This window comes from Rosa rugosa, chromosome 3, assembly GCF_958449725.1.
Source record: "Rosa rugosa chromosome 3, drRosRugo1.1, whole genome shotgun sequence".
NCBI lineage: Eukaryota > Viridiplantae > Streptophyta > Magnoliopsida > Rosales > Rosaceae > Rosa > Rosa rugosa.
In genome coordinates, this window is record NC_084822.1 from 56,739,593 (window position 1) to 56,765,732 (window position 26,140).

General features: G+C 38.9%; 2 protein-coding genes and 1 long non-coding RNA gene across 7 annotated transcripts; 2 read left to right on the top strand and 1 right to left on the bottom strand.

The window, feature by feature from the left end:
- The first annotated feature begins 26 nt into the window (after positions 1-26).
- LOC133735903 (uncharacterized) lies at positions 27-8,645 on the top strand. 3 transcript variants are annotated; one of them, XR_009859332.1, is made up of 5 exons: positions 27-290; positions 378-429; positions 896-956; positions 2,057-2,125; positions 8,381-8,645. It is a non-coding gene; the product is annotated as an uncharacterized LOC133735903 (long non-coding RNA). The 3 variants fall into 3 exon arrangements; XR_009859333.1 differs by lacking the exon at positions 2,057-2,125; XR_009859334.1 differs by lacking the exon at positions 896-956.
- Positions 8,646-10,475: 1,830 nt separating this feature from the next.
- On the bottom strand, positions 10,476-16,199 carry LOC133740467 (calcium-transporting ATPase 1-like). Of its 3 annotated transcripts, XM_062168424.1 has the most exons (8): positions 15,881-16,197; positions 15,571-15,788; positions 14,898-14,952; positions 12,829-14,774; positions 12,454-12,612; positions 11,785-11,956; positions 11,384-11,682; positions 10,476-11,029 (listed from the first exon to the last, which is right to left on the bottom strand). In XM_062168424.1, exons 2-8 carry the CDS (start codon positions 15,742-15,744, stop codon positions 10,790-10,792), a joined length of 3,045 nt encoding a protein of 1,014 aa, XP_062024408.1. In that variant the 5' UTR covers positions 15,745-15,788; positions 15,881-16,197; the 3' UTR covers positions 10,476-10,789. The 3 variants fall into 3 exon arrangements, with proteins under 3 accessions (XP_062024408.1, XP_062024407.1, XP_062024406.1); XM_062168423.1 differs by having other exon boundaries at positions 12,829-14,952; positions 15,571-15,800; positions 15,881-16,199; XM_062168422.1 differs by having other exon boundaries at positions 12,829-14,952; positions 15,881-16,198.
- A 7,669-nt stretch (positions 16,200-23,868) lies between these two features.
- Positions 23,869-25,302, top strand: LOC133739676 (probable strigolactone esterase DAD2). Its single transcript, XM_062167460.1, has 2 exons — positions 23,869-24,437; positions 24,522-25,302. The coding sequence occupies exons 1-2, from the start codon at positions 24,061-24,063 to the stop codon at positions 24,949-24,951; spliced, it is 807 nt and encodes a 268-aa protein (XP_062023444.1). The 5' UTR covers positions 23,869-24,060; the 3' UTR covers positions 24,952-25,302.
- Positions 25,303-26,140: the final 838 nt, after the last annotated feature.

Sequence of the window (26,140 nt, forward strand, 5' to 3'; positions counted from 1 at the left end):
TAAGTTTCCATTTTCGGAAACTTACCGAGCCTCTCCCCGATTTTCTCTTCCTCTCCGACCTCTTCACCTTCTTCCGGCCATAACTCCTCCATCCGGCGACGGATTTTGACGTGTAAGATGTCGTTGGAAAGCTCTCTTCCTTCTCTTCATTTCTGGGTTCGTTTCGTAGCTTAATATGAACTGTGGAAGGTGCAGCAACGAGAAGAAGAGGACGGTCACTGTAGCAGTTTTGAGTCAACGCCGATATTTTCCGATTCCGGCAGTCTCCGGCCACCAAATTGGCGTCGAAGGTTCGGTTTTTGACATAGATCATTTCCCCTAACGTCTTTCATTTCAATTTGTAGTGTAGAGGTCGAATTAACAATTTCAATTTCTAGGGTTCTTGGAATTTCTGGAAAATTTTCACCGGCCAAATTGGAGCTCTTCCAGGTAAAATTGGAACTTGTTGTAGTTGAGAAAGAGGTTGGGTTTGTTGAGTAGATGGTGCTGCCAAATTTTGGTGGCCATCGGAGGTGGTTGCCGCCGGCGCGTGGGGCCCACGCGCTTCCACTGTTGGTGGCGCGTGGAGGCGTGTAGGGCAGTGTTTTAATTTCAGTTTTTAGCCCATTAAATTGTAGAATTGTTGTAGAGCTTGTATGTGAAGTTTGGTGAATTTTGGAGGGGTTTGGAATTATTTGTGAATTTCCGAAGTTTGAAGTTTTGTGATTGAATTGTGGGAAATCCGGCCGTCGGATTTCTTTCGTTTTCGTTGTGGGATATATAAATTGAGGAATTGGTGTTGTGGAAGAGATTTGGGTTGAATTTGAGAAGTAATGGAGATAGGGATTTTCGGGTTTCGTTTAGGTTCGTAATTATTTTATCGGATTGTCGTTTACGGAAATATAATTGTGTACAGGGCAATGCCGCGAGCTACTGTTAAATGAAGGAACTCGTTTGCGTGGTCGCCCAATAGTACTGTGAGTGGACTTTTGTTTTTAAGTAAATGATGCATGCATTTATTTTGAAATTATTGGTTTATTTAATTATCGTTTTATTTATCGAACATGATATTTTGTCTTGGATTATAATTTGACATTGATTTTTCATGAGTTTCGGATATGAACTTATTATGCTCGGATTTGGATTTATGAGTTGTTTTTGAGAATATGAATTGATTTTCAGAAATTGATTATAATTATTATTTGAAATTCTGATATTGTGATTTTCAATGAATTCTTTTCCGAGGTGATTTCCGGAATTTCATATTTATTTTTCATTCACCGATTTGAGATCTCTGAAAGATTTTCGAAATGAGATTTCGATGGAATTATTTCTTGTTTGTTTATCGACTTTCGGTTTTGGCATTGGGAATGCCTCGATGATGATTTTGGAATTGGTTTTGTTTCGAATCATGATGATACTCTTGGCGTGTGGGACACGTCGTTGGAAATGCATTTGCGAGAGATGGGGAAGCCTTATGTATTTTTGGATTTACTGGATTTTCGGTTATGTTTCCCTGTGCCATACTGAGGGGTGATTTTATCATGCTAGCATTGATTTTCCGCCTTTGTGGCGCGGTGATGGGATCACCGTAGCCCTTCCGCCTTTGTGGCGCAGGTTACTGTCTCTGTGACAGTAATTCTGTAGCCCAGTATCCTATCGCTACACTTAGTGGCGTAAGGGTATATTACGGGAGTTATGGGAGTTCTTTAGCCTGGGAGGCTATCACCCAAGCCTGAGTGGCTTATTCGTATGGTTATCATCTTCCCCTACTCATTATATTATTGCTGGGCTAGCGGGGTCTAGTCCGATTCCCTTAACCAGCGGGGCTGGTCTTATTTTCTTGAGTATCAGAGTTCTTTCCTCTTTGCTTGGTTGTGGCTAGCGGGGCTAGTTGGTTTTCTTGAGCTGAACTAAAGTTGTGTTTCTTTAAATTGTTGCATGCATCGGGATTTTTAAAGAAATAAATGTGGGAAAGTATGAAATACATTTGGTTTTAATTTGTTTATTTTTGTCCACTCACGCTAACGTGTTTTTCAATACTTTTCCCCTGAGCCCTTCGGTTTCAAATGCCCAGTTTGCAGGCGAAATTAGTTGAGGTCGGGCGTACATGGAGTCGAGGCATAGCCAACAGCATTGCTTCCGCGTACTCATTCTATTTCTGTTTTCTTTGTTACCTAGTGGATTAGTTGCTCTGATAACCTATGGGATTAATATTGTTTTTGGGTTGAGACTGATATTTGTGAAATTGGAGTTGTGATTTGGGGAGCAGATGGCTCCAGAAGATTAAGGATGGATGATTTAGAAGTGTAAATGTTTTCCTACAGGTTTTGGGTAGCCTACTTTTAGGGGAAGTTCCGCCAAATTTTCGGTAGAATCTCTTCTAAAGTGAGCCCCGCAGGGCCACTTCGGATTTCAGGGTGAAATCTGGGGCGGGTCCTGTCATGCAGTAACATCAATTCGATAGTTCTTTGCAACCATCAAAGCAGAGACGGGGAAGGTAGAGAGAGTCCTCTTAATCAACATCGCATTTGTGATATCTTTTCCACAGAATTCCATCATGCGAAGTGCTTCCGAGTTGTATTCAAGAACTGTCTTGAAATCACAGAAGTGGAGGCTATGCTATCTCACTTCTAGGTCAGCAAGCAAGGATTCACGGACGTTGCCAAATCTTTCATCGAGTGAGACCCACAACCTTCTGGGGTTTTCTTCATTTATATACTTGTATTGGAGCAAATCATCCATATGACGAGTCATTAGGATGATGGCTTTAGCCTTATTTGCCTCCAAGACTGCTCTATTTGCTTCCAAAGCTTGAGCTTGCTCAACAGTTAGCACGTTCTGGCTAAGCTCGAGAATCGTATCCAGAATTCCATCGGTCTTGAGATGCTGGCAGACATCACGAACCCACTTGTGATATCCAGAGCCAGTTGTTCCCAATGGGGCGAAGTCTAGTTTGTTCAGGTTACTCATCTTGAAATAGAACAAGAAAATAGGGTTAGTTTCGGAGTGAAAAAAGGCTACCACGAAAACAATAGAATTTATGAGCGTAGTCGCTTCCAACAAATTAGGGATTTTTGAGCATAGTCGCTTCCAAGAAATCCGATTCCAAGAGGAATTGGATAAGATCGAAACAATGATGTATTTGTGGTCGATCATAACTTCTCAACAAACTCTAAGTTTTGAGGACTCTATGACAGAACCCGCCCCGGATTTCACCCTGAAATCCGAAGTGGACCTGCGGGGCCCACCTTAGAAGAAATTTTGCCAAAAATTTGGCAGAACTTCCCCTAAAGTGGACAACCCAAAACCTGTAGAAAGAAAATTTACACTTCTAAATCACCCATCCTTATTCTCCTGGAGCCACCCTGCTCCCCCAAACAACATTCCCCAACTCGCAAAACACAAAACTCAACTTAACAATACAAATCCCAAAGGTTATCAGAGCAATACTAATTCACAAGGAAATAAAAAAGTAGAGTAAATGATCAAGGGATCCTACAATGCGGAAGTGGTGACAATTATGCCTCAAATGTCATGTACGCCCGACCTCCACTAATTCGCCTGCAAACTGGGCATTTGAAACCGAAGGGCCCAGGGGAAAGTACATAAAAACGTTAGCGTGAGTGGACAAAAATAAATAATTTAATATGAATAAAACAAAATAAAACTTCATACTTTCCCACATTTTTCGATATATATATCCGGATGCATGCAACATTTATAAAACACTTACAAAAATAATCCGAAAAACGTTGAACTCCAGAAAACCGACTAGCCCCGCTAGTCACAACAACAGAGTAAAAGATTGAAATTTCAATACTCGAAAATATAAGTCCAGCCCCGCTGGTTAAGAAAACTCAGACTAGTCCCCGCTAGTCAAAAATAGTATAAGTAGGGGAAGATGATAGCCATACGAATAAGCCACGCAGGCTTGGTTGGGTGATAGCCTCCCAGGCTAAAGAACTCCCATAACTCCCGTAATATACCCTTACGCCACTAAGTGTAGCGATAGGATACTGGGCTACAGAATTACTATCACAGAGACAGTAACCTGCGCCACAAAGGCGGAAGGGCTACGGTGATCCCATCACCGCGCCACAAAGGCGGAAAATCAATGCTAGCATGATAAAATCACCCCTCAGTATGGCACAGGGAAACATAACCGAAAATCCAGTAAATCCAAAATACATAAAGCTTCCCCCAACTCTCGCAAATGAATTTCCAACGACGTGTCCCACACGCCAAGAATATCTCAAATCAATAGCAAAAATGCGAGAAATAATAATAAATCATAATCTCCATAATTCGAAACAAAACCAATTCCAAAATCATCATCAAGGCATTCCCAATGCCAAAATCCGAAAGTCGATAAATAAATAAGAAAGATCAATAAATTAACGGCGTGTCCCACACCAAAAATAAACTCATATTCAAAAAATAAATAAGAAATAATTCCATCGAAATCCCATTTCGAAAATCTTTCAGAAATCTCAAATCGATTAATGAAATTAAATATGAAACTCCGGAAATCAACATAAATCACAAACTCGAATCCGAGCATAACGAATTAATACCCGAAATTCATGACCGAGGTAAATCATAATCCATCTCAGAAAATCATTATTGAAAGCCAATCCATGAGATAAACCAATAATCAAATTCCGGAAACAAATAATACGCTTGAAAAGTAATACGATAATTAAATAAAGAATTAATTCAAGAAATAAACGCATGCATCATTATTTAAAACAAAAGTCCACTCACAGTACTATTCCGACGATCACGCATTCGTGTTCCGTTATCGAGCAATAGCTCGGTACATCGTCCTGTACATAATTATACTCCGTGATTAATTCTTCAACAATTTAATACGATTCTTAAAATCAATTCCTCATAATTACATCTTCCATTCTCCTAGGATTTAGCCCAAATTATACCACTAATACCAATTCGTTAATTTAAAGGTTCCAAGGCAGAACCGAGAGATATCCGACGGTCGGATTCTCGTAATTCGATAATCGAAACCTTAAATTTCAAAATCCATATATAATTCTAAGTTTCTCCAAAAATTACCAAATTTCACATACAAGCTCTACACAATTAATAGGATTTAATGGGCTAAAAACCGGAATTAAAACACTGCTCTACGCGCCTCCACGCGCTACCCACAGTGGCGGCGCGTGGGGACCACGCGCCGGCGGCGACCTCCTCCGATGACCACCAAACTCCGGCACTAGCATCTATACAACAAGCCCAACCAACTTCTCAACTACAACATCAACCAATTTTACCTCGACGTGGTCGAATCAAGCCGGTGAAGGAAAGCCCCGAAGCTCCAAGAACCCTAAAAATGAAAAATTGTCAATTCGACTTCTACAATTCAAATTGGAATGAACCACCTTAGGGGAAATAACCTCCATCAAAAACCGAACCTTCGATGGGAATATGGTGGCCGGAGGTGGCCGGAATGGCCGGGAATCGGCAAAATCCCAAAACTGCAACCGGAGCACTTCTTGCTTCGATCCGGGCTTTCACGGCCAAAACTCCCCAATCCCAGGTCACTGGTATCACGAGCGGGTTGTGGCGCCCCTGTGGTGACCGGTTGCACGCCGGATGGTGGCCGGAATGTGAGGAATCGGAGGGAGGAAGAAAACCCGAAGGAGAAAGGGGGAGAGTCGGGGGAGAGGGGAGAGAAAGAGGGGTGGGTTTCCGGTTTTGGAAACCTACCCGGGTAACTTTCCATATATATCAAAAATTTACCATGAACAGTAATTTTCGTAATTCACTCATAACTTTTGCATACGAACTCCGATTTAGGTGTATCACATGTCCACGGACTCGGTTTAACGTCCTCTACGACTTTCAAGAAGGAAGTTTTCTCAAATTTTGGCCCGATCAAAAAGTCAACTTTTAGGGCCACTAAAATACCGAATTAGAGTAAAAAGTGAGAGTAGTTGTCGTTTACCGTCCAAATGACTAGTAAACGGGTAAGTGAAAATACGGGATGTTACACTCTACAAGCTCCAAGCTTGGATTGAGCACGAACCCCCACAGTTCGGCTTTTTGGTCTCCCATATGAAGAAGAAAGGGGGTAAAAGAAGGGAGGTTGCAAGTGTAGTACCCCAAAAATTCATTATTATTTTCCGAGGATTTTCCGGAATCTAATTTGTGGTTATTGGACGGTTTCGTGGCTCATGGATGGAGCGGAAGTGTTTCGGATGAATAATTATTCGAAGAATTTGGTTTTAGAGGGGTTGCAAAGGTTGACTTTTTATTCGTTAGGTTTCTCCAAAAGCTTCATTCACGAAAGTTGTAGAGCGCGTTGATACGAGTTCGTGGACATGTGGAACGTTGAAATCGGAGTTCGTATGAAGAAGTTATGGCCATTGGAAAAAGTTTCCATTTTGGTTAAATAGGAAAAATTCCGAAAAAATATCAGAGTTTCCATTTTCAGAAACTTTTCTCTCTCTTCTCTCCCGACCTCAGTTCCGCCCAGCCAACTTCGGCGGCTTCGTTCTCCTCCGTCCGGCCACCATAGGCCGTGATTTTTGTCCCTATTTCTTCGCCTCACTCTCATCTAGCACCCTGTGAAGTTTCACTGTGTGGGTAGACCTGTGCACGACGCTACAAGGCCGAGAAGTCGCACGGTAGAGCTGCAAATCGCCCAGATCGGAGATCACGTTTCTGGCCACCATAGCCGGTAATCCTTGGGGGCTTTTCTAGCCCAGAGGACGTAGATACTCTCCACAAACGGCTTGCAACGATTTGATCTGTGGAGGTCGAATTTTGAAGATTGTGATTCTAGGGTTCATCGAGTTTTAAAGATTGCGAGGTAAATTCCGGCCATATGGCTTCGATTCAGACTTTGTACTAGCTATGAAAGTTGTAATTGGAGTTGAGATGAAGAACTTTGGTGTTGGAAGTTTTGCCAAATTCCGACTTTGGGCCGGCGGCGGTGCCGCCACTGTGATGGTGTTTTCCGGCGGTTTCCGGCCACCTCAGGGATAGTTTATGTTCCTGATTTCGATCTACTCGTCGATACGAGCATTTCGATATATAGTTTGTAATTTTTGGAGATCGTTTGAGCATGTTAGGGTTTTAGCATTTTCGATTCGATCGGTTTTCGGTCTGTGAGGATTCGGCCGTTCGATCGACTAGTAGTTTTGTTTTATTGATCGTAGCAGTGTTCCGAGGTCGTTGGATGGTCTCGGATGAGGATCCGACTGTTGGATCGTCGTATAATTGTGTTTTGTGAATTGTGTGCTTTGTGTTGTGAGTGTGACCTTGATGTGATTAGGTGATTGACGGAATTGTGTGAGCGGAGTATGGATGATTTTGTGTTTGTCTTGGTTTGTGTGAAGACGCAGCAGGGTTTGGAGGTGAGTAAATCTCACGGTGTTTCGGTTGATAATTAGTTATGTTTTATTTTAGTAGATTTAATTGTTAGCATGAGAAATCGTATCTATCAAATGAAATTATTTGTTTTAAAATATATGAACTTGATCGACAACGGTTCATGGGTAAGTCAAAACAATGTTTTGATATAAAATGATTTTCGAGAAGTATAATTTATAGAACTATAGTTGGTATTAGTGGTCTTTCATGCGTGAATGACTACGTGTATATATATATATATTTACGTGAAATATATATATGGATGGCGTGACATTGTGATATGCGTATGAACTGTGAATTATTCAGAATGTGGTTTTGTGCGTTTACTCTTTGTGGAAAATTCGTTATATCAGGGGCTTGTTGATTTGTCGTGTTGAAAGACTAATTGAGTTGGGGTAAAATTTTGAGTCATGTGGGATTCTTTGTAAATGTTTTCTGATCTTCAGATCTGGAGTCACAATGGTGACCGTTTTCTGATCTTCGAATCTGGTGTTTATTGGGAGTTGATGGGTGATCATCTACTCTAGTCAAAGTTGATGGGTGATCATCGACTATCGACTTTAGTTTGGAGTTGATGGGTGATCATTGACTTTAGTGTGAGTTGTTTGACTTCTTCATTGATTTTCCTTTTCTTTCTAATTGTTGAATTTTAAGTAATATCCTAAACTAAGTTATATGCAGGGATTACTGCCTTTTGAATTGTTTGTTTTAATGTAATCTCCTGAACTAAACTATATGCAGGAGTTGCTATAATTTGAATTGTGTGACTTTCGGTGATCTCCTGAACTAAATTTCTGCGCAGGGATTACTAATTCTTACCGAGTGTGATTGTATGTTTGGTTGTGTTTTGTGGAGTTAAATGTTGTTGCTTTAATTTATCTCACGAGTTGAGAAATTATAAGCATGCGTGACATAAGTCATTTTATTTGAGTTTACTCATACGAGCTTAAAAAGCTTACCGGGTTTGTTGTTTACAATCCCGGTGCACTATTCTATGGTGTAGGGGTTATTGTGCAGGTTAGAAGATCGATTAATTGTCATCGAAGCTGAGGTGTACGTTCGGTAGCGTGGACGTCGAATGATACTCTTAGTTTTAAGTCTTTCGCTGTGTAGTGACTAGTGAGTTGTGGTGGGTGTGTTTACTTATTGAATTTTCATTCAGTTTAATTTGTAAACTATCTGTAATGTAATATGTGACTCTAAAGAACGAGTCGGTATTGACATTGTGAGTTCAGTTTGTTTAGTTGCTTAATTTAAATGAAAAATTTTCTAAATGTCTTCTTGTGTTTGTTGAGTTTTCGCGCTTCGGATTTAAATTTATTTATTCAAAATTCGGGGCGTGACAGCAAGTCTCCGAGAAAAAGAAGAGAAATTGAATAAAAACTCAAAAACGGGAACCTGTAGTAAAAATTACCTCGAAATAGGCCGCCGGAAAATTTGGACGGAAAAAGCCACTGAAAAAGTGGCCTGAAAAGTCGCTAGAAATATGGCCGGAAAAGTCACCGGAGCTGACGTGGCACGAGATGATGTGGCATCGGAGTTGACGTGGCACGATCTGACGTGGCAGTGGGCCAGGTGCGTCTGTGGGCCTCTCCTTCTCTCTTTGGCTGCTTTCTTTTATTTTTCTGGTTTTTTTTTTCTTCTTTTCTCACTGACGGAGTTGCTGCCGGTCGCGTCACATTGTGGCCGGTTTCTGGGGAGGTAATCCCGGTTCCTCGATCCTGGGGTCAGGTTGGCGATGATGGCCAAGTTTGATGATGAAAGGCGGTCTGGAAGCTTCTTAACGGGGTGATCCCCTTTTTTTCTTCCTGGAGGGCTGGTTCGATACTTCCGGTGGCTGGTTTGGTGGTTTTCCGGCCGGTTCCAGTGGTTCCACCGCCGATTCTGGAATCCTGGGATTAAGGGCTTCAATATATGCAGCGGTTGTGGCTAGAGTTTGAAGGCTAAGAATTTAGAGTTTCTAGATTAGGGCTTCGTGCTGATAACGTGTTTAAGGAAAACTGAAATTAGGAGAGAATTAAGTCGTGTTTTCATTGATAATAGGGGCCTCTTTATATAGAGGATTACAAAGCATATAATCAGAGTTGTTTAAGGAAAGATAATCGTACAATTAATCGGATATCTATGAATATCTCCTAGAGTATCTCTAATTCAAAACCCTATTACAACTAGGTCAAGTAACCTAAAGTTTGGGCCAGACACATATTCTGGATTTACTTGAACAGTTTCTATATTATTAAAATTAAGTGCAAATCATGTAGTTAGATAACATTAAAACCAATCAAATGAAACACCAAATGATAACCATCAATGATAAATGATAAAACGCAATTGATAGGAGGTCGATTGCTTTCTGCTATGGAGCCTGAATTTGCGTTCTTTCCATGGCCTAACAAAAATCCTATGTTGGTGATAGGAGGCCAAATTCTCTCCTATATATGAATTCAGATTATCATCTTTCCTGATTCTTTAGCTGACTTTTATTGCTTTTAATCATTGAATAGATGATTAGACGATGAAGATACATGATGTGGTGGGAGATGATGATGGCGATGAACTGGGTTGGAGACTCAGGGAAGAAGACGATGAAATGGAATGTAATCGGATAAGGGCAAAATAGATAGTTTATGAGAAAAGACAAGTACCAAAAAATTAGGATACGTATTGAGTGATTAGAGATGTGTGAATAAAATTTCTATATCTCACTTTTTATATATCTCATTTCTTATCTATTAGTTTATTCCGATATCTTAATTTTTCAATTTCTCAAAATTTTGAAGGCATTTTGGCAAAGTTTTATTTATTTAATCAGTGTGCTCAAGAATTGAATACTTCAGTATTCCATTCACAATAAAATGTGTCAACCATGATTGACAAGGTGCTATCACACGTTAATCATGATTACCACATGTCGAGACTCATGCATATCCTACTTAACTACGTGCGACTCACTTTGAAAGGCCTTGAGGAGTTGAGGCTAAAAATACTACCGGTCTGGCCCAACATTTTGGTGATGTATTACGACAAGGCGGTACATCTTTACGACCAGAAATTCAAGCAAAAATTGTTTAAATTACAAGCACTTGCAAGAGCTTCACTTCACGAAAAGAATGAAAGATCAAACAAAATATTGAATCTGTAAACACACTAATATCCTTGTAGAAGTTCCGCCAGTTAGAAGTTAGGATAGCTATGAAATGTACTGCAGATTCATGTTTACAAAAATTTGGCACCATCCTTTTAGAAGTGAGGATATCATTTAGCCTTAAACTTGGCTAACTTCCAGATTTTTTACACGACAAGACTGATCTTTGAAATGATGCCACAAAATCTGAACCATGTAATGGGGTAACAACCTTCGTCCACAGGTCAGTATCAAAGTACCTATTCAGTTTTGATTGATCCAGTTTCATCACACAGGAATAAATTTCAAAGCTGCTGAAATAGGCATGCCCAGGAACCCGAGTGTAACACTGACAAACCACTGCTGCCAAGTGAGAGGAGATGTGCTTGCAAATGTACCCAGGAACTCAATGATTATGACTTGGAAGATTATAGTGCAGGAGAGAACAGTCACAAACACATAATTCTGCAGTATGCCTTTGAAGACATTGATCTTCTCCATTTCTCTAGAACTGATCTCATTGAAAGCCTGAAAGAAGACAACAGTTATCCCATGTAAAAGTTACTATATAGGAAAAGAGTAGGAACTAAATATCATTATACTCTGTTTTCTTTTCTCCATATTTGCAGCATGTTCACCATTATCTCTAATGGATGTGGTGTAAATATCATGATTACTGTGACACAACTAGTTAGACTATGTATTTGGAAAATGACGGGAGCAATAATAAACTATCACATGCATGCATGCCCTAAAGCTTGAGATGAGTAGTCATTTCCTGAATTTGAATCCTACTGTTACCAATACTCCAATCAATCAAGAAATACAGTATTAACTGTATTATTGAGTCAAATTTTGTGATATGAAATTATGAATAATTACCTGACAGAAGACAAATGAGTTGAAAATCAGGGTGTTTAATATCAAATCTGAATCTGGGCCAACAAGTTGAAAAGCTTCTTTTCCTCTAGTCTGCAGATACCATATTACCACAAACTGATACAACGACTGCCCCAAGATATTTCTCCACATCACATTAGTAATGAAGTTTCCTGTCCTGCCAACTGGTGTTCTCTTCATCAAATCATCATTAGGGGGCTCAGTGGCTAATGCAAGGGCTCCTAGAGTGTCCATGATCATGTTGACCCAGAGAAGCTGAACAGCGGTAAGGGGAGCGCTTCCTAGGAGCATTATAAATCCAAAACAAAAGTCAAGACATCAAAGGATTGGCATGATAAAGAATACAAAGCATACAAGAAATGAACATGCTGCAATCTGCTTACCAGTTAAACATGCTGAAGTGAAGTTGACTACAAGAGCAACCACATTAACTGTTAGCTGGAACTGAACAAATTTCTGTATGTTCAAGTAAACTGAACGCCCCCATTTAGCCACGGTCACAATTGTAGAGAAGTTATCATCCAGAATTATCACATCAGCACTCTCTTTAGCCACCTGATACATTTAGAACATGCTCAATCACATATATCTAAAAATAGTGAACCTGGGACTCCACTGCTATAAAAAAATAATAATAATAATAATAATAAAATAAATAAATAAAATCACTGCTGTGGGGGAAGGATACACTTCTTCTTTGTATCATTCGGTATCAAATCCAATATTATTTACATTTAGCACCATCATTTTGCAGTGATTCAGCATTCTTCTGGTATGAAAATTTAGTTTGCTCTAATTTTGTCAAAACTATAGTTTCCAATGAAATACTATCTGAACAGAATATTGGAACTTGTAACACAAAAAACTACCTCTGTGGGCAAAGAAATTTAAGTGATTGAATGTTTTCAAAAGAAGTATTGAAGAAATAAATAAGCTGGTTGTCAAAAGAGATTAAAGTGGTCGTAAAAAATGTGCAGCTTTTTGTTACTAGAGAGAGAAACAAAGGAGGGACTTTTCCCTGACACAACAAGGCACAGCATATTGGTATATACCTCAGTTCCAGCAATTCCCATTGCAAGTCCTATATCAGCTTCATGAAGTGCTGGAGCATCATTTGTACCATCACCTGTCACTGCAACAACTTCTCCAAAAGTGGTTCTCAAGTGTTTTACAAGGGTATGCTTATCCATTGGCGAAGATCGAGCCATTACCTGCTCATACAATGATATCAAACTGTGGTCAGCAAAAGAATCACTTCTCACCAACCAAGAAGTAAACCAACTTCAATGATTGATAGATGTCTTTCTAAAGGCTCAGTTTGAGCCATAAGTAAAGAAATATATACTCTTATCATTCATCTTGTTATTTATATGAAAAGTGCAAATAGCTTCACATTATTGGCTGGTAAGAAAGATGAGAAAATGTACCTGAAGTTTTGGAATAATTTTTTGTAATTCCTCCTCACTCTTTTCACGAAATACTGGGCCTTCAATTGCTAAACCTCCATCAGTCAAAATTCCACATTCTCTTGCAATTGCTTTTGCAGTGTTTATGTTATCACCAGTAACCATTCGGACAGTAATACCAGCAGACCTACAAATCTCAACAGACTCCTTGACACCAGGACGAACTGGATCTTTAATACCCACAATTCCTATACATGTATATCCATTGACAGGAATAGGACTCTCAGCAGAGAACTCACTTCCAATGTCCATGTATGCCAGGCATAGAGTTCTAAGGGCTTCACTAGCAAACTGTTCTATGATACCATTCAAAAGATTGATGGAAGCTATATCAAGGGGAATTACCTCCCCATTTGGACCCATGCATTTGTCACATGCAGCTAAAATTATCTCAGAAGCACCTTTACAATGCACTCGGAAGCCACCTTCAGGAAGCTGTAGAACAACAGCCATCCGCTTCTTCACAGAATTGAAGGGTTCAACTTTCACAAGTTTTGATGCTTGTCGTTCTGCCTTGAAATCTCCACCTAGTGACATCCCAAATCCCAAAACAGCAGCATCAGTGGGTGTTCCCAGTATCTCAATCCTGTCATCTTTGTTTTTAAAAACGTCTCCTCCAGTATTGTTAAATATGCACTGAAGTAGAACTTTCAAAGTAGCATCAGGTATTTCAGAGCAGAGGTCAGATGATTTCACAGAGCTAGCCACGTCTTTGATTTTCAAACAAATGCAAGTTTTTACAACCGTCATCCGGTTAGTTGTTAGTGTTCCAGTCTTGTCACTACAGATAGTTGTGGCAGATCCCATTGTCTCACAAGCAGCCAAATGTCGGACAAGTGCCTTATCGTTCATCATCTTCTTCATGGCAAAAGCAAGGCTTAATGTTACAGCCAAAGGCAAACCTTCAGGAACGGCAACAACTACAATTGTAACAGCTATAGCGAAAAATTCCAAAATTACCAATGCATCATCTCCGGACCATACTAATCCTTCTTGAAGCTTGCGGCTGAACAATCCTTGAACTAATACAGCGAATGTCACTACTGCAAAAAACAGGCCTATTTTACCAATGATAGTTGCCACACCGTTTAGTTTCACCTGCAAGGGGGTTTCGTCATCTCCACCTTCAGTAAGAGTAGCCATCAATTTACCCCACTGGGTTCTCATTCCAACAGTAGTCACAAGCATCTTGCAGGATCCATCTTGAACTTTAGTTCCAGAGAGGAGAAAAGGATTTACATCATTAATATTAACCGGTTCACTCTCTCCAGTTAAGCTGGATTCATTTATCAGCATAGAAAAGCCAGAAACGAAAAGTCCATCAGCTGGGACCAGATCTCCAATATTGAGATGAACAATGTCACCAGGAAGTAAATCATATATTGACAACTTCTGTCTGAATCCGTTTCTAGTAACATGAACTGTAATCTTTTTCTTCTCCTTGTCCAAGTCCTTGAACTGCAGGGACTGCTTATAATCGCTAGTAGCAGTCACAAATACAACAAGCAAAATGCTCGCAACAATTCCAAGTCCATCATGGGCACCCTTTGGCCATCCTTCTGTCATTATCCCAACAAGCAGAGAGACAAAGGCACAAACTCCAAGTATCATGAGGGTGGTGTCTTGAAGGGCTTCCCATACAAATAGTAAAAATCCCCGAGATGGGCTCTCAGTGAATTTATTAACTCCATAAATTTCCTTTCTTGCATTGATCAATTGCTCAGAGGTTGAAATGCCATCGACAATTGATGTTCCAACCTTGCCTACTAGACCCATAACACCATCATGCATCTTGAGCTTCTTCACATCACGACCTTCAACAATGGATGCCAACTCATCAGCACAAATTTGAAAACCTGCAGCTTTGACTTCCTCAGGTACAGTGTAATCACTGGAAAATTTTAGTCCTGCACACAGAGAAGGTTGGATCAAATTTGAAAAACATATAAAAAGATGAATAAAACAGAACTGTGCTGTTTTTTGTTTTATAAACATAACCAACCTTAAACCTAGTTGATGAAGATTCTTACCTTGGATGAACTGAAGTGCAGCTTGCGAAACCAAGATTGCAAGTCTAAACTTCTCCTATTATTTCGACCGAAGAAAAAGGAATGGTGATAAAAACAAATCAGTTTATTATATGAGAGTAACAAATTTAATATTTTTTCGCGGCAGTAAGTAGCATTATCAATACATAAAATATGGCAGGATTGCCATTTCTATTCATCCAAGATAATCCTCGAGTGAAATGCGCATCTGTCCATGTTTATTTCATGATAAAGAAGCTCCAGTTCAAGACAAAATCGAACTTATGTTCATTAACATGCAGCGTAAACTCAATTACTGCAGTCCAATTTGCTGAAACTGAGTTGGAAAGCAATAATATAGCCAAAATAACTGCGAATAGCATCCACCTAGAGCTCATCATCTTGCATTTTCATATAACACCAGCAAGGTGATCATGTAATATATGTACCCTGGCTTAGTCGAAGTATCACTCCTTCACATCAAAATACATGCTCAAGATCAGCCACAACTTTCCATTATAATTATCAACAACCAAAACGTGTAAATCTACGGCCGAACAGAGAAGGCAACCTAAAGAACGAGATAGATCGATCTATTCTAGCATACTATGCTACGGATCCAAAAGCAACTGTATATTTAGAAGCTGTAAGGAATCCACAAGGCGAAAATAGAAACCTGATTAGAGCGTCGAAGAGTCTGGGCCTCGGAACGCTTGTCGAGATTAGCAGTGAATCGAAACCTCCGTTTCTTATTCTTGACAACCCAGCAGAGCTTCCTCCATCTCTGGAGCGCCTCATCCGATGAGTTCTTCGCCTTCAAATCAAAGTTCTCGTTCAAATAGCTCTCCATCTCCTTCTTCTTCTTGTTCACCCAAACCTAAACTCTCCGGCTCTCTGCAATCAACACTAATTATATTTTATTCCACACACACACAGAGGCAGTAATAAGTACGCCACAATAAGAAATCAAAGGGCGTGTGTACTACCTTTGAATCAAATTCCAGGATTCCGTCTGATGTGATTTAATATTCCGCTGTACGAAAGTGGAAGACGGCTTTTGAGTCTAGTCAAATTTACGGGCAGAAAACGACCGGAATTGACCTTTGAAAACCACACTAGGTCCTCCAATCCTCTCTTCTTCTTCGTTACTTCCTACGGCAAAATGGTTAAAGCCTAAGAACGGAGACTTTCAGAGAATGAGCGTTGACTTCAGCTCCATTACTTCGATCGGAAATCGAAACGCTTCAACGACCATTTTACATATGGAGTAGTTGGTTAAAGCGCGTGAAGGAGCGAGTTTTTTTTTTTTTTTTTTTTAAATAAGATAGCCGCGTGAAGTTTATAATATAATGGCGGGTGAACGAGATTCGCGATTAGGGCATGTGGGGTTCGGCAATGGGGATGGAAATAGAAAGAATATGGGCCTCATTTACTTTTTCAGGATTATGCCATTTAATATGGCTTTATTCTGAGCTACAATTCTGGAAACGAAGATAATAAAGCCATAGACGCGTTTTACACCGTAGAATCGTGACAGACCAATTGAACAAAAGAGAAAAAAGGGAAAGTTCTGTTTTTTTTTTTGAAACGAGGGAAAGTTCTTGTCTGTTATGTATGCTATTTTTAATTAGTACTGGCTCTATGTCAGCAATAACCATTTTTTGGTATAGCGAATGCACATTCTGTGTGTCTTGTTTGGCTTAGCGGGCGGCGGGCTATTTGCTTGATCAAATGGATGCAATCCCAGCAGAATGAAATTGAGTATCGCCGGATTTATTTCCGTGCAGCAACATAGTGGGAAAGTTGTGCTATTTGTAATGATGCTTCTTCGTTATAGAGTTATTTTTCCTGTATATCACCGCTATGTCAAAGCAAATGGAGTAACCATTCGTACACTCTTTGCTAATTGGTGTTTGTTAGAATACATAGATTTTAGGGAGACTCCTGGTATTATTTCAATATATTCTCCGTATGTTTATTGAAATATGGGGTTCAGGCTCTATGTCCTCCCCCCCATGTATTATGCAATTTCATTTTGTATTTTTTGTTTTTTTATATGGTTCGAGCATCTAATTTTAACAATAAGATGCTTCGACATCAAGCCTTAAGGGCAGCCGCACCAACCCCATTTTAATAAAAAAAAAAAAAAAAAAAAAAAAGAGTTCATGTCCTCGTTCTTATTTAAAATTCAAATTTTAAGAAATTTGAAGGTGAAGTCATTATGTATCAGTCTTAAAGTTTTAAAAGTAAAGGAAAGAAATCTAGTATGTAAACCAAGAACAAAAGTGCCAGACATATTTTGGACAATTCCTCTCGACCCATTTCGTCTTCAAAGATATCGTTCGCCACACCACACTGTCTCCATAGTCCAACAGACCAACACCTTCTTCTTCTTCTTTTGTTTGGTCTGAAACGTCCGCTGGTTTAGAATGACATAAATTCTATAAACATCTTTCATGTTCTAAATATTTTAGTACTAATTTTCAAAGACTCTAAAGCAGAAGAATCATGAAGACTAACTTACTTTAGGATAGTGGCAACCAAATTGGTGAGGAAACCTGGAAATGGTGAGTCATTGGGCAATGTATAAAAATAAAGCTGATTGGGTGGTCCTTCGTGCTTTTTTGGTAGTTGACGTGCAGGCATGTGCCTGCAAATTTTTAAAAAAAATTGTTATACCTTTGAGCAGCCGAGCAGGGAAGACTCCAAAGAGATCGTGTGTGACCATCTTTCTCGGCTAATTCAGCTATCTTCGGTGGATTTGCAAGATCTAGGCTTGTTTGCTCCTTTAGTTTGGGCTTAGGTATGGGCTCAATTCTTGGGCCCTGCCCTGGCTGTCTTTTTTTTTTTTTTTTTGTTAAGTTGTTTGCTAGTAATAAGTCTCTACACTTGTTGTGTAGGTCTAATAAGGCTCTATGCCTGTGTTTGCACTCAAAGAGCCTTGTCTGCTCTATGTAGGAGGCAAGTCTTTTGCTTTGTCAAATAGTCGCTACTGCCTAGCGGCAGAGTGAAGCTAAGCGTTGTCGAATTTATCTTCGGTGGCAACATAGTATGAAAACTATGAATTTAGTAATTATGCTACGTTGTAATCGCATTATATATCGAGTTATCTTTCGGTTACGTCACCGCAATGTCAAATCAAATAGAGTAGTCTCTAGAGCACTCTTTGGTACTTGGTGCTTAGTTGAACATTTGGTAGAGACTCCCGGTATCATTTCAGGATGTTCTTTATATGTTTATTGTAATTAGGGGTTTAGGCTCAATGTCTCTCTTATATTCGGCAGTTTTATTAATCAAGGCTTGAAGTCAGCCGCGCCAGCTCTTTATTTAAAAAAATAAAATAATAAAATAAAAACACTGCAGTGAAGTCTTGTAGTTCGAATAATTTGTTTTCAAGACTAGATTCCATACTCAGTTTGCAAACTGTCAACTAAATTGAGAATTGTTAATAAATAAATATTCGATTATCAAACAGTAATTAAAACTATATATGTATTTGTGTGATAGTAGTAAAATATACGGATGATGATTAAAATTTTGCAAAGAGTGGCCTGAAAAATAAACGCTTTCCCATATCGGATACATTTCGAAACGACTTCTACAAGGTTGGTTGTTCTTGAGGAAATAAAGAAGCCATCAATCTTCAAACTTAGGACACAAATTTTATTTTTCTCTATTTTGTTTGCATGACCCCTTAGATGACAGAATCCAACATATTTGGGCCATGACGTAGCTCTGCTCGAATGAGGCCAAGAGGCCCAGATCGAAGACAAATGCAATGGATATCATCCAAACTTGGAAGTTCACCCGTTCCTCTTTGAATGAGTTCATAACCTTATTCTTGTCCACTTTTTGTAAATGAAGTTTATTTCCGATATATTGATATATCGATATAGCAAGTAGATAAGTCTAATCTAGAATTTCGAGCTAGTTTAAAGCTTTAATGAGCTAGTCTATGACTGTAGAGAGTTAATCTACAGGTAACGTACTAATAAGTTAATGCACCATAAAACTTTCAAATGAGTACAAATTTAAACAAAATTTTGCAGTAGTCTCGAGTCTAATCTCATGAGAGAAAGATGCATACTCCAATTTTAGAAAAAATAATTATATAGTTTTAGACTACAAGTTGTTTGTAGTTGATAATTTGATAACTGCACATAGTAAAGTTTTTGTTTTTGTTTTTTTGTCAGTCAATTTGGCCAAGTTCTTTAAATATTTAATCATTTTTGTACACTTAAAACAGCTATTCGTTGTATCACATAGTAATCCAAAACTAGCTTACTCAAAAAGCGAGTATTATGATACCAAATCACTAATTACTTAATAGGTCGAACATTTTTTTTTTTTTTTTGTTGATAGGTCGAACATTGAGAGGCAAATGTTGTAGATAAAATGAATCGTCAGCTAAGAGATAACACAGTAATAAGAACAGTAAGCCAGGGACAAAATGGAAACCCCACAATATTATTCTGATTCCTAGGCCATCTAAGAATGTGTGGACGTACATATACTAACAATGCATGCGCGCACTTGCAAATCACATTGATGAAGAATTAGACCCATATATGAGATCTTATGAGTCGATACTGCCAACGTTATACATCACACATATTCATCTTCTTAATTTATAGGTTAAATCACATTGACTTATCGATGGATTAGACAAATCTCATTATGTATTGATAGAAGGACGAAATGAAAGATCCTCACTCAATCATGCAAGTTCTTATGTGGCGGCAGCGAATTAACCCACAAGAACGTACAACAACAATTTTCATGTATAGGATCTGTTTTGTTCAATAATACTTGTAAAAAACTTTCTCACACAAGTTTTGTAGGTCGGTACAAAGAATAGACATTGAGTCTGTACATGAGAAATAATTAATTAGTATATAAAGAACGGACTCCAAATATTTCAAATTCTAATGACGAATATTTTCACTCGTAATCTTATAGTTCATTAGAGAACTATTATAATCTCTATTATATTATAAGTGCGAAGTAAGAAGTACTTCTTAATTACATATGCTTCTCATGTCAATTATCTTCTATATTTAAGTAAGCTGGATTCTAAAGATGCTTATATTTTGATGACAATATGCTTATATAGATAACCCCAAATACCATCAAACATCCATCCATGGATGGTAACCAAAACAAGCGCTCATTCAAGTCATTTTCTTTATGATATTCAGTTACCATTAGACGTCTATGAAGATTACCACGTTCGTACTTTTTAAGTCCTCATGTTCCGTGAAATAGTAAAATTACGGTCAAATTAGAAATTTGCATGATTCATCAAATGTTCCAAAACACATGAAGATAGAAACTACATGGGTCGACAGTGAATTGGTGATCGACGCACTGTCGAGCCACACAATAGTCGACCTAAATTCTTTGCGAGGAAATTGGTTTTGGTCATACCTCATGAGTAGTCAAGTACTACATCGCGTGACATGTTATGTCTCCCTTATCCAAGTCCATCAGATTCATGCGAAATCTGAAAATGCAACCATGTACAAAGTCACCACCAGTCACCACTAAGCTTGGAAAAGCAATATCGGAGTGGGAGGCAAAAGAGTGTACACGCGTGCCTTAGAAAAGGAAATCTCAGACTTCTTTATCATCCATGTTAATTGATGATAAATAGTATTTGTATGGGGTTTGGTTTCTGATTGAAAAGTGGGGAAACTAATTAGGCACATGGAGTGATATCAATGGGCATGGAACAAAGCTCAAAAGCAAATGGATTTATGATACATAGTTTTTAATGATTATGTCCAAAAATGACTTCAAGTAATTTCCATTCCATGTAATAAGAATTATCCAAACCAGCCTTTTCCCGACGTGACATGGAATCAATAGAGGACTTGGGTTGGTTTACTTATAAACTCTTTTGGGTTCTACAATGAGCACACTTTTCTTCTCCTTTATAAACTATGATGGCTTTATAAAGAGGATATTGTGGATATTGCTCATACCATATTATATTTATCCGTTGCATCATCCAATGTAACATGTAATTAAAGTCACTTAGGAATTAGGATAGTGGAAAGTGAAAATAATTTTAAGTGCAACATTATTCCACTATTGAAATATATATTTCTAAACTCTTTGTTTCTACGTGATTTCTTTACTTCGTCATTGGGTATGTCAACTTTATAATTTAAGCACTAAGAATTCATTATGTTCTATCATGCTAAAAGTTACTTTTGTAGAAAATCACTTGATGGAATTAAAATTGCACATTATTATATTACATCATTATGAAATATATAGATTAATATGATTACACAACATATATATAATTCCAATCATAATTAAAAAATGTATGTAGTGTGTCGTTTCACATTTCTCAAAAGTGGTTTTGATAGCATATTATACGTAAAATCGTAAAATAACCAAATACTAATCGATGATTACGCATATTACCTAAGTTTTTTTTTTTTTTTTTTTTTTTTGAGAAATACCTAAGCCTCAAGTTGATTGTCAATCGCACCATAATTAGAGAAGGAACATTAATACGATAAACTTTTTTGCCCACATATAAATAGTAAAGAAACTAAGGACTTCATGCATACAACAATGATAATGCCCTAACTAGCTAGGCCCATCAGCCATGAGTGAAAGATAGGTATGCCATTATAGGCAGAGATATACAGGAGTCGAGAGAATACGAGGAAGATGCTAATAACAAAAGTAGATGGAGAAATGATAGAACCCCCCAAAAGCCAAGTAGATAAGATCTCATCATGATAATCCTTACTAGACTCCGAGTCACCAAACCAATGCAAACCATCCAACGAGCTGCCTTGTCCATCTCCACAATACATACATGTATTTCAATACGTATGTACCATATTGGATTCTTATCCGTACGTCATTGTTAGGTATGAAAGGGGACCCGGGTCACCCAACCCAATTAACTCTCGGTGTTAATCTTTCTAGATGATCGTTGATGGCCTCTCTCGCTCACAGATGTCTTTATCCCATTGATGGAAGTTAGCTAGCCTGATTAATAAAGCTTCAATTGATGTTAGTGGATGCTAATCCACCTGGTTAGGGCAACAGTCATGCATTGCTTCCTTCCTGGTAAAAGGGGCTATGACAGCCTGCTCTGAGAGAAAGAGAGGGTTTTCTTTGGCTTTGGCATGAGCAATCTTTGTCAAAGATAGTGAAGTTTTGTGGAAAAATGTTGGAGAATTAGAAAATGAATGGAGAATGTCAAGTTTGTAGCCAATCACAGACCAGAGTTAATGGATGCGGCAACGAGAATTGGACCCTATTTTTGCAGTATATTTTTTGCTCTTTTGGATTGAAGGCTACCCCCATTCAGAAATTGAATCTGATTCTTCTCTCTGTACCAAAAATATTTAAAATACTATGCTGGTTTAGCTTATACTGAGTAGCTGGAGATTCTACCTTAACCCATTGTTCATTGCTCTTGGACTACTCTCGTGCCTAGATCTGTTCATTTGAGAATTACTCATCAGACTCATCCACAGAAGGATGGAAATTTATGGTTCTGATTCGGTCGTGATCGAGGGAGGGTAGGGAATAGGGTTATGAGGTTCGATTCCCCCTAATATAACACCAAAAAGAGAAAATGCAAAAAATAAAAATAAAAATAAAAATAAAAATAAAAGCTGGGAGAATGTCTTCCTGTAGATCAATGATCGACCTGCCTTATCTTATGACAGTACTGCTGGGCGCGCTTGGCATGTTTCATGTGCTGCACAACCATCTTTTATTCTAGTCCAGAACTTGATCAGTTGCTAATGTGCTTCACACAAGTCCATTATTATCGTCATCATGGTTCAAGTACGACAGCTTTCCAGCATTTGTACCTTACCCTAATCAATCATTATGTACGTACGTTCTAGGGCACCCAGTTGTCTGTAGCCAACATCGATCAACCAGCGGTGCCACCAGCGCCACGTCGCACCTGTTTCGAAACTTCTTCCTATCCATGAACTGGGCTTTTCAGACAATTATAGAAGTACTTCCATGAGCTGGGCTTTTCAGACAATTATAGAAGTACTATCTGGTTCACTCATACTGGACTAATTAAGCTACATCCAAATTATTAAGAATCATTTGCCTGAAAGACTTGGTGCCTATTGAGTACTGGCTGCAACAAACACCATCACCATCTGGGATGTCGCCATAAAGCCCTATGAAAACGTATGAATTGCCTCTGCAAGTGGTGGTGTTTTCCGATTTATATCTTGCAGAGAAAAACTGCATGGTAAGAGATATTAACTTTTGTCCAAATACAACTAATAACACCCCATAGGCCCATACGCCAAAATTCGTTTCACCCCGAAAAATTGACACAAAAATCTTTAACACTAGTAATTGGCATGAAGGTCCTTAACTCCTGGCACTGTGTTTCCCTTATTTCAACAAGCCCTACATGATTGTGCTACTTCAACAACCCCAAAATCTAACGCATTGCTAATATTATTGTAAAAGATAATCCAGAGAGGAAGGAGTATCCTTCAGCTAAGATGACATGGGCCACAGCTTTTAAGGCCACGACTATGAAAAAGATCATACATAGCTTCAAGGACAAGCTTGTCAGAGATGTATAGCTAAGCTCCAAAAATTTCACACTACCTCGAAGTTTCGAGGAGTATTGAAACTCTTAAGTGGAAGAGTCAAAAGTCGTTAGATTAATCATTATTTGCGATATATATATACACAATAGGTTATTGTGTATATACACAATAGTATTGAAACTCTTAAGTGGAAGAGTCAAAAGTCGTTAGATTAATCATTATTTGCGATATATATATACACAATAGGTTAATCCAACGACTGTCAACTCCAGGGCACTACAAAACACACCGCTAAGTTTTAGAGACAAATGCAAAGTAAAAGCAGCGTGGGATACAATAGAAACAAGTCTGTCACAATATCTTACTTCTCCACAGATACTTCCTTGGCAATATAAATACCAAACTCTCCAAAGCACCAGAAACCAAACTAAACGAGTAAACGCACACACCTACTCATCACTCGCCTACCTATAACCTATTCCCCATTAATTTTCTCACAACTCACAACCACATACAGTAGCCATTATTAACCAATCCATAATATTCCCATTTCCCACATACACAAAAGACCAAGTCTATTAGCCTCACCTCCCTCTACAAACATGCCCAGCAACACCAGAATCTTGGAAGCTCTGAATGTCCGGGTAACCGGGTCGGGCGAGCAGTACCTGGTCCTGGCCCATGGCTTCGGCACTGACCAGTCCGCCTGGGGTCGCATTCTTCCTTTCTTCAAACCTAACTACCGCATCGTTCTATACGACCTCGTTTGCGCCGGAAGCGTCAACCCCGATTACTTCGATTTCAACCGCTATACCAACCTGGACGCCTTCGTCGACGACTTGCTCAACATTCTCGACGCTGTGGGAGTCAAAAAGTGCGCCTTCGTCGGCCACTCCGTCTCCGCCATGATCGGAATCCTCGCCTCCATTCGCCGCCCCGAGCTCTTCTCCAAGCTCATCCTCATCGGCGCTTCTCCAAGGTAATTAACAATCAATTTGATCAAATTTAATACCCTAAAATGTCGACCGTTTCGATTACAGTGATTTGCCTACTTGTGGTTTAGGTTTCTGAACGACAGGGACTACCACGGAGGGTTCGAGCAGGAGGAGATTGAGAAAGTGTTCACGGCGATGGAGGCGAATTACTCGGCGTGGGTCAACGGCTTCGCGCCGCTCGCCGTTGGAGCTGACGTGCCTGCCGCGGTCCGAGAGTTCAGCCGGACCCTGTTCAACATGCGCCCCGATATTTCGCTCTTCGTTTCGCGGGCCGTGTTCAACAGCGACTTGAGGGAGTTTTTGGGCTTTGTCCGGGTACCCTGTTTCATAATCCAGACGACAAAAGACCATTCTGTCCCTGCCTCGGTGGCGAATTACCTGAAAGAGCATCTGGGTGGCCGGAACACCATCGTTATGCTCGAAACGGAGGGCCACTTGCCGCATTTGAGCGCGCCGGGTCTGTTGGCCCGGAGGCTCCGCCATGCTCTTTCATCGTAATAATAGTACCCGACTCCGCATGTGTGCCCGCCTTGGCCCACTTTCAACTATGTGTGGGTCCCTAGAAGAGGAAATTACAATAAGGCTGGAGGTTGATGACGCGTGGCTAGTATCCTGTGGACGTTACTCCTTTTGGGCTTTCTTTCCACTTTGGATTATTTGACCTGCGGAAGGATAAGAATCTCCATGTGATTATCACGTGGTGATATGTCCCTCTTTTGTCAATTTGGGCCTCTTTTCTGTTTTTTCTTCTGTTTTCTTGTGCCTTACGATTTTTTTTTTTCTTTTCTTTTTCTCTTTTGGGTTTGGAATCTCGCTTTAATCTATAATTCTACTTGCTTCTTATAGTTATATGGACTCGTTAATCTTCGTGCGGAATAAGTTTGTTGCATCTCTTCAATTTTCAATTGTCGTCGTGAATTTCTCATTTTCCTGGTGAAATTATAAATATTGAGAATTGAAGAAAAATAAAAAATTATAGTGTCGTTAAAATTTCCTAGCATATGTAACAAAAGAAATCTCCAACATGATCTCATTAAAAATAAAAATTAAATGTCATACGAGCACTAAAAAGTAAGGGTATGATTTAAGCATTAAAGCAACATAATTTGATGAAAAAAAATTATGTAATTAAGTTTCTTGTATTATCACGAGACTTTTGCTTTATTGATTATAAAATTTCAGGGACGTACGTTGAATTAGTTCTATTTCCGCTTCTTGAAAAAGAAAAAAAAAAATCGAAACTGTCGACGCAAATGCTAATATTTCGTTAGGATTAGAGAAAGGCCTAATGGCTTTTTTAATGATTTATCTTCTTCATTTAATGATGTGGTGCACTTCGTTTCAAAAAAAGACGTGGTACACTTTTTTATTTATTTAAATTTCACAATATGTTTTGCAAAGCCACGCCTAATTCGATTCAAACTTTTTTCATTTAAAAATTGTTAGAATTCATTTACCCATATCATGTTTCCACATACATAAGAGCTTATGCTCAAAAGAAGCCACATGTTATACCATATTCTTCTCAATAGTCTCAATAGATATGATTCAGCATATATATAAAGCATAAAAGTACACAAGATTGACCGACATGTTATTTGAATTGCTTCTAATATCTCACCTCTTCTTGTAGATAATGTTTCACCTTATTACTTTTCAACAAACTCAACACATGTCCTAGTGTTAT